Source organism: Phoca vitulina, unplaced genomic scaffold (assembly GCF_004348235.1).
Source record: "Phoca vitulina isolate PV1807 unplaced genomic scaffold, GSC_HSeal_1.0 scaffold80, whole genome shotgun sequence".
Taxonomy (NCBI): Eukaryota; Metazoa; Chordata; class Mammalia; order Carnivora; family Phocidae; genus Phoca; species Phoca vitulina.
In genome coordinates this window covers 5,527,757-5,536,761 of record NW_022589783.1, presented here as the reverse complement: position 1 = coordinate 5,536,761, position 9,005 = coordinate 5,527,757, and the positions used below count along the sequence as shown (strand labels likewise).

The 9,005-nt window shown below is 50.9% G+C and overlaps 1 protein-coding gene across 6 annotated transcripts in view; it reads right to left on the bottom strand.

Moving 5' to 3' along the window:
• The window catches only part of PRKAG2 (protein kinase AMP-activated non-catalytic subunit gamma 2), a 252,372-nt gene that overhangs the window by 176,243 nt on the left and 67,124 nt on the right, over positions 1 to 9,005 (bottom strand). For all 6 annotated transcript variants that reach the window (XM_032394363.1, XM_032394368.1, XM_032394364.1 and 3 more), the window contains one exon: positions 543 to 614. In XM_032394363.1, coding sequence (XP_032250254.1) covers positions 543 to 614 — 72 coding nt within the window. The remainder of the gene's footprint in view (positions 1 to 542; positions 615 to 9,005) is intronic.

The window sequence follows — 9,005 nt, the reverse complement described above, 5'->3', positions numbered from 1 at the left end:
GCAGGTGGGAGCACAGGTGGATGAACAGATGGGAGCAGAGGTGGATGTGCAGGTGTATGAGCAGGTGGGAGCACAGGTGGATGAGCAGATGGGAGCAGAGGTGGATGTGCAGGTGGGAGCAGGTGGATGAGCAGGTGGGAGCACAGGTGGATGAGCAGGTGGGAGCACAGGTGGATATGCACGTGGGAGCAGGTGGGAGCAGAGGTGGATGTACAGGTGGGAGCAGAGGTGGATGAGCAGGTGGGAGCACAGGTGGATATGCATGTGGGAGCAGGTGGGAGCAGAGGTGGATGAGCAGGTGGGAGCAGAGGTGGATATGCATGTGGGAGCACAGGTGCATATGCAGGGGGAGCACAGGTGGATATGCAGGGGGGAGCACAGGTGGATGAGCAGGTGGGAGCAGAGGTGGATGTGCAGGTGGGAGCAGGTGGGAGCACAGGTGGATGAGCAGGTGGACATTTGTCCTGGGCTCTCACTGAGGGAGTCTTGCCTCAGTGGCACCTCAGGTGAGCCGTGAGAAGCTGTGAGAAAGGTGGCCTTACCTTACGAGAAGAATGCTTTTCTGAGCTCTCCAGGTCTCCGTCCAGGAGCGGCATGGCAAAGGAACTCAGGTCCTGGACGGAAAGAGAGCATATGGTCAATGGAGTGGCCCTCAGTTGCCCATCCAGCCTCGTCCAAGGGCAGCACTGGCCCTATGCACATGCCACTGCCCCCTTCTTGAGTCCTCCATGAGCACTGACCCCCAGGGAGGGGTGTGGATGCAAGTGGAGTAAAAGGAGGGGTGACAAGATGCTAGCTTCCTCATAGAATCTGACCATGCTCACATTCCCTTCCAGAACATAAGGCTACACTGCCCCCCATCACCACGGGGGAGGAGCAAGGAGAAGAGGCTGGGACTGGAGGCAGGAGGGAAAGCATCCCAGGAGGAAAGCAGGAGTGGAGAGCAAAGGCTTCTCAGCATCTTGGGAATGGCTGACGGACAGAACCTCATCTCAGGACACAGAACATGGGGCCTCGAGGAAGTGGTCCAGGACGTGCGTCTTCCTGGGAGAGATGACAGGGGTCTCATGGGGAGGAGCACGGGGCTGGCGGCTGAGGGGGCGGGGAAGGTCAATGAAGCTGGGTACCACCGTGGCCAAGAGGAGTGGCGAGTGCCCAAACCCGGGTCACTTCCCCATCAGCCCTGCTCCTCCTCCCCCTGGTCTCACCAAGTCACTGCCTCCAGAGCCCGAAAGAAGCCCCATGGGGGAAGTCTACCAGGATAACTTGCCTGAGTCCTTAACCTTTCTTTTTTCCTGCTTTTTATTGTGGTAAAATGCATGTAATGTCAAACTTACCATCTTAACCATTTTAAGCATACAGTTTAGCAGTGTTAAATACGTTCACATTGTGCCACCATCACCACCATCTGCCTCCAGAACTTTCTCATCTTGCAAAACAGAAACTCTGTCCCCATAAGACAACTCCCCATCCCCTTCCCCCAGAGCCTGGCACCCACCATCCTACCTTCTGTCTCTATGAACATGATAAGGCCACCACCTCATGTAAGTGGAATCATGCAATATTTGCCTTTTTTGTGACTGGAATATTCTATGTAAGCATAATGTCTACAAGTTCCTCCATGATGTAGCCTGTGTCAGAGTTTCCTTCCTTTTAAAAGTGAATATTCCACAGTATTCAGATGAATGGATAAAGAAGATGTGGTATATATATACAATGGAATATTATGCAGCCATCAAAAGGAATGAGATCTTGCCATTTGCAACGACGTGGATGGAACTGGAGGGTGTTATGCTGAGCAAAATAAGTCAATCAGAGAAAGACATGTATCATATGACCTCACTGATATGAGGAATTCTTAATCTCAGGAAACAAACTGAGGGTTGCTGGAGTGAGAGGGGGTGGGAGGGATGGTGTGGCTGGGTGATAGACATTGGGGAGGGTATGTGCTATGGTGAGCACGGTGAATTGTGCAAGACTGTTGAATCACAGATCTGTACCTCTGACAAATAATGCAATATATGTTAAGAAAAAAAAAAAGAAGATAGCAGGAGGGGAAGAATGAAGGGGGGGGAATCGGAGGGAGAGACGAACCATGAGAGACTATGGACTCTGAAACACAAACTGAGGGTTCTAGAGGGGAGGGGGGTGGGAGGATGGGTTAGCCTGGTGATGCGTATTAAAGAGGGCATGTTCTGCATGGAGCACTGGGTGTTATGCACAATGAATCATGGAACACTACATCAAAAACTAACGATGTAATGTATGGTGATTAACATAACAATAAAAAATTTTTTAAAAAAGTGAATAATATTCCATTGTATCAATGTACTGCATTTTGCTTACTCATTCAACGATCAATGGACCCTGGGGTCACTTCTACATTTTAGCTGTTGTGAATAATGCTGCTGTGAATGTGGGTGTTGAACTGTGTTTCCCCCATAATTGCCCAAATTCATAGATTGAAGTTGTAACTCCCAGAACCTCAGAATGTGACTGTCTTTGGAGATAGGGTCTTTAAAGTGGTAATTAAGTTAAAATGAGGTCATATGGGTGGGCCCTGATCCAGTGTGGCTACTGTCCTTGAAGAAGAGATTAGGACACAGACACAGAAGGAAGACCATATGAAGACACAGACAGAAGATGGCCATCTATGAGTCAGGGAGAGAGGTCTCAGAAGACCTCGACCCTGCCAACACCTTGATTCCGGACTTCTAGCCTCCAGAATGGTGAGAACAGAAAGCTCCCCAGTTCTGTGGTACTTTGTAACAGCAGCTCTAGCAAATGAATAGGTATACACACATTTCATTGCAATCCTGCTTTCAATTTTTTGGGTAAACACCCCGAAGTGGAGTTGCTGGATCCCATGGTAATCTTATTTTTAACATTCTTGAGGAACCACCTGCCCATTCTCCACAGCAGAGGCCCCACTTTGCATTCCCACCAACAGGGCACCAGTGTTCCAATTTCTCCACATCCTCACCAATGCTTGCTACTTTCTGGGTTTGGTTTTGTTTCTACAGAAGCCATCTTAGCGAGTGTCGGGTAGTATCTCATTGTGGTTTGGATCTGAGTTTCCCCAATGATTAATCATGTTGAGCCTCTTTTCAGGTGCTTTTGGCCACTGATGCATCTTCTTCGGAAAAATGTCTGTTCAAGAAGTCCTTTGACCATTTTTAAACCCAGGTTGCTTGTTGTTGAGTTGGTAGGAGTTCTTTCTATATTCTGGACACTAACCTTCTATCAGATACATGATCTGCAAATATTTCCTCCCAGTCTGTAGGCTGCCGTTCACTCTGTTGATCGTGTCCTTTGAGGCACAGCTCTTAATTTTGAGGTAGTCCAATTGATCTATTTTTAGTTCGTTGCATGTGCTTTTGGTGTCATAATCAAGACTTCAGTGCCAAATCCAATGTCATGAAGCTCTTCCCCGGTGTTGTCTTCCAAGACTTTTCTAGCTTCAGCTCTTACGTTTAGGTCTGTGATCTGTGCTGAGTTAGTTTTTCTCTGTGCTATAAGATGCGGGCCCAACCTCGTTCTTCCCCACGTGCATAATGTCCCCAACACCATGCACTGAAAAGACTTTCTCCCAGTGAATGTTCTTGGTACTCTTATCACAAATCATTTGGCCACATATGTGAGGGTTTATTTTGGGGCTTTCTATTCTATTTCATTGGTCTATATGTCTTTCTTCATGCCAGCACCACATTGTTTTAATTACTATAACTTTGTAGTAAGTTTTGAAATCAGGAACTATGAAACATCTTACTTTATTCTTTTTTTTTTTTAAAGATTCTATTCATTTATTTGACAGAGAGAGACACAGTGAGAGAGGGAACACAAGCAGGGGGAGTGGGAGAGGGAGAAGCAGACTCCCCGCGGAGCAGGGAGCCCGATGCGGGGCTCGATCCCAGGACCCTGGGATCACCCTGGGCCGAAGGCAGCTGCTTAATGACTGAGCCACCCAGGCGCCCTTATTCTTTTTTTTTTTTTTTCACACTTGTTTTGGCTACTCAGGGTTCCTTGAGTATTTCCATACAAATCCATTAGGATTTAGGATAGATTTTTCCATTTCTCCCCAAAAAGGTGCCCGCTCTCTCTTGGGCTGCCTAATTATTCTCCAAGACTTTCGGCCTTGCCCCTTTCAGGCCATCTCCAAACCTCTGCCAAAGAATGATCCCTGAAGGTGTGGGTCTTATATTACGTCAGCCCCTCCCCTCACGCCCTGGGGACTTGGCAACGGCTTCCACACCTGGTCGACTAGAACATGCTGGTGAGCTCTTCTGTGTGCAGATTCCAGACTCAGCCTCTCTGGTGTTCATGTCAGTGGTCTCAGGCCTGGTGGCACTTGAGGAGCTTGGGTCCCACCACAGAAGTGGAGTTGATTAGTCTACAATGCAGTACAGGCATCTCCATCATTCAGCCAGCAGCCCAGATGGAGAGCCCCTAGATTCCCACAGGTGACCGTTGGGAGGAGCCATGGACAGGGGCTCTCGGCCAGGCTTGCAGCCTCTGGTCCAGGCCCCATGGATCTGCCAACCTCTGCAGCCTTATTTCTTTAGTCCCTCCAGGACAGGGCTGGCCGCTAGCACAGAGCCTGGCCCAGGGCCATGCATGAATGGCCAGTGCTGGCTGCCATTCTCCACATGCCCCAAGCTCTTTGCCCCCTCCAGGCTTTGGAGCTCTTCCTGCCCTTCACCCCCCAACTGCCAATCCTGGTTCACAGGGTGAACTTCTATGGGCCATGCAAAGCCCAATTCACACATTAGCTCTGGCGGGGACCCACCCGCAGGCAGAATGAATTCTTCTCTTATCTGTGTTCCTACACAACTGTAGACAGACCTTTATTACAGGACTTATCAGGCCATTTTATGATCATTTATCAGTCTATTTCTCTAGCTAGACTTTGAGTTCATCAGGGACAAGGGAGAGCTATCCGTGTCACTATTCTCTGCCTGTATTTGCCTGGCACGTAGCGGGCATGCAGACGTGTTTGAATTCGCACCCCCTGACGCTCTGGCGGCCAGCATGGGGGGCTGCACGGTCTGTGCTGACGGGCCGGCCGATGAGCAGGCCCCACGCAGCCCAGTTCACTGGGAAGGAGGAGGAACCAGGTGTGGGTGCTTATCTCCCATTTTAATGAGTACATTCCTCTCCGGTTGCAAATAATCATTACCCTTGAACATTCGTGCGGTACAACAGTTTCCACATGCGAAAGCCTTTTCACAAATACTTACTTGTTCCTCATAGAGCCATCGTGCTCTAGCCACCGAGGCCCCCAGCAGTGAAATGACTCATGTTAGGCAGTCTAGAAGGAGGGGAGACTAGGATGCTGGTCCAGCTCCCATCATGGGCAGCTGGTGGCCCCAGGCAGCTGTCAGGAGGGGCCGCGGCAAGGCCCCTGCAGCTATTTCTGACCAGTGTGAGCTCCTGAGAGCATCGAGTCCCTCTGACCACGGCTGCGCGCCCACCCCTCAGCACTGCATGCCTGCTCGGTCGAGCATCCCTACAGGGAAGTCACCTGGCAGGAGTGGCGGGCTTTGCTGGAAGGTTCCTCCACCCCACATTCCACGAATCTAATCTTGGCTCTCATCTCTCAGAGCTCACCAAGAAACAGTGCACACCTTGGAGGCCAGGTATGGGAAAATCTCTAACTGCAGCTATGGCCACAAAACTATTAGCTGGTGCAAGAATTGAGACCTGGCCTCCTAGCTCAGCTGACTTTGCAGAAGGCCCAGGCTCCTGGAGCCTGCCCTGTTCATGTGATTTCTAAATATTAAACTCCCAGCAGAGCTTCGTGCTTTCCTCACAGATTTCTCTTCTCCCTGCCATCCCTGAACCTCCTTTTCTGGTCTGCCAGCCAGGCAGGCCAGTCCTGGCGCTGGGTGGGCATTTCGCTGGGCAATGTTGAGGCTCCAGGAGACATTAAGAGCTGCTTGCTGCCAAGAGACTCTGGGATTGTCATTAGCTGCACACACTACATTTTAGACCTTGACCACAGGCTCTGGAGCTGGGTCTCAGGATCTTTGGGGAAAGTGAATTTCAGGATCTGGGCTGCTAAAGTCACCTGTCAGGAAAGCACAGGGATAAAAGAGAAAAGCCCCAAGTTTGAGAAGAGTCCCGAGATGTGAGCTGACCTTCAAGGTAGCCCATTTAACCCCCCACCCCCACCCCTCTTCAGAAATTCAGGCAACAGCCCACATTCTACCACAAAAAAGGTATCAGCAACAGCGCTGTGAATAATCTGCCATTACTGTGCCCTTCTTCAATCTTACTTTGGTCCTTAGAGCAGCCCATACGAGTAGGAAGGGCAAGTGGTCTCATCGCAGCCTAGAGCCGAAGATACTGAGAGTCAGAGACATGAAGCCACTTGCCCAAGTCAGACAACCGGACACCAGCAAGCAGGCCCTCTACGCCAGGACCAGCCACTCCCAGCTCAGAGCTCCTTCTGTTAAGTCCCACCGCCTCCTCGGGATGGCTCAGCTCCACTAACAAAAACCAACTTGGTATCAGAGGCTGTGAAGATGTAGAACTCTTCCTTGCAAAATGAGGAGCCTTGGCCCAGTGCAACTTCAGGGGAAGAGAAGGATGAGTGAGGATTTGTATAGTTCAGTGGCTCATTCCCATAGCAGCTTATGATGCTTTCTCTTTAAGGCCTACTCTTAATGAAAAGCAATGCACGCCGCTGTGGTTAAAGAGCAGCATCCCACCACCAAATGCCATCACTCCACATGATGGCACGTCTACAGTTTGTGGACTCTGGGGTCTTGTTTGCAGCTCCCCCACTCCCCCGGCCACATATCCCGAACTGATTTGTGAATTTCCGAAGGACAGAGGCTGTTTCACTCATGTTTTAGCCTTGAGAGAAGGTGCGAGGTAAGCGTGTATCGATCAGATGCGGTCTGGCCTTTCCGTATTTCTGGTGCTGCGTCTTATAAAACGCCGTTGTTGACGCAGCTGGGACACCCCAGGCAGGGGCCTGACAAAAGCACAAGTACAGGACAAACAGAAAGGATGCCAGTGTCAGGGGCCCGTGGCCTGCACCTGAGGGCCGACTAGGGGTTTTAGATATCAGGGTCACAATAGAACATTCCAGTGCAATTACCAGCGGGCTGATTCCTACTGAGGAAGGAACACATGTAGGATGGTTTTCATTCTCCGCTCCCGCCGAGCAGACCTGAGTAAACAGAGCACCAGTGACATCAGGAGCCACCCTGGGCTTGGGAGAACAGCATAGCCGCGTCCTGCATCCCTCCGCCTGCAAGAACACGACCCGTGCATGAGGAAGGAGCCAGGAGGCTGAGTTCCAGCCCCAGCTCTGTTGTTCACTGTGTGGGGGGGTCTCAGGCATGTCTGAATTCAGTTTTTCATCTGTCAAGTGAGAGGGTTTAACTAGAAGATTCCGGAAGAGGCCTTTTAGCTCCTGCTGTCTCAGTTTTTATCACCGAACTAAACATCATCCTGGGATCCTGGGAGCACTTTCAAGAAGTAGTGCTGGATTGAGAATAAAATGCAGCTTCTCACCTCCTATGAGGAGTCATAAAAATAATTTTCTTCTACCCTCAGACTACCAAATAATCTCCCCTGCTTTCGAAGCTCAGGGTTTGGGGGCAGAGTCTGCAGGAACATGGGCTGCACCAGTGGAGGGGTGGGGGCATGTCCTGTGCTCCCTGTTGGTACCTCAGAGGTGAGGTGGTTATGACCCGGCCACACGTCTATCTTGACGTACCTCTTTTTTTTTTTTTTTGTAAAGATTTTTATTTATTTATATGACAGAGAACACGTCTATCTTGACGTACCTTTTTTTTTTTTTTAAAGATTTTTATTTATTTATATGACAGAGACAGACACAGTGAGAGAGGGAACACAAGCAGGGGGAGCGGGAGAGGGAGAAGCAGGCTTCCTGCTGAGCCGAGCAGGGAGCCCGACACGGGGCTTGAACCCAGGACCCTGGGACCATGACCTGAGCCGAAGGCAGACGCCCAACGACTGAGCCCCCCAGGCGCCCTGTGACGTACCTCTTAATCTGCTTCCTAGGTGCTAACCTTCTGGTCTCAACCGGTTTCTAAGGTCTGCCCATCAAGCACCTGGGTCATCTGCACAAATGCCAGGTGCGTCCTTATGGATGCCTGGTGTGACCCCAGGAGAGCCGTGAGTAGCGTCCTCAGAATCATGGGTGCCCAGTCACTTGGGTCCCACATAGGACGCCCCTGCCCTGCCCGTCCCCCCGGCTCTCCTGGTCCCCATCACCCCACAGGGCAGCTGCCCACGCGGGTTAGCCTCGTCTACGTCTGATCTGTGGGTACGGCGGCTTGAAGTTCACCTCTTGCAGTGAGGGCCTTGGCAGGCACCTCAGGTGGGAGGCACGCGTGAGGTGTCTCCAGATGGACTGGGTTTGCGCAATCCCTCAAAACCGCCCAACAGGCAGTTCTTGGTACCAATGTGGGGGGTGGTGACCAGAGCCATGGTCAATTGGAGCCTTTGAAAAACATTCACATTATATAACTGCTCTCAGAAAAATAAGGAACAAACCCTGAATCACTGGAACTCAGCAACAGGGGAGGGACAGGGGCCAAATTAGGGAAAGCCTAAACTTAACTCTCAGAGAAGTTCCAGAATTCTTTATTTTCCACAGAGGACATCGTGGTTTCTGACTGCAGTCTGAGAGACTTCCTGATGTAAAAAAGAAAAGAAAACCACTATTTTTCACTCCTGCAGCCACCCTGCCTGCCCCATGCCCCCCACCTGGGGGTCCTGACTGATTGACACAGCTGGCTTGGGCTCCCCAACCAACTGCCCTGGACCTTTGTGCCAAGGAAAGTACTTCAGCCACTGGGGTGAGCTGGCCTTTCTCCAAAGAAAGAAGCCCTGGACCCCGGGAAAGGCCGAAGTACAGCAGCCTGACCCTGCCCTGGCACTGAGGAAGTACTCCATCCTGGCACTGAGGAAGTACTCCATCCTGGCACTGAGGAAGTACTCCGTCCTGGCCCTGAGGAAGTACTCGG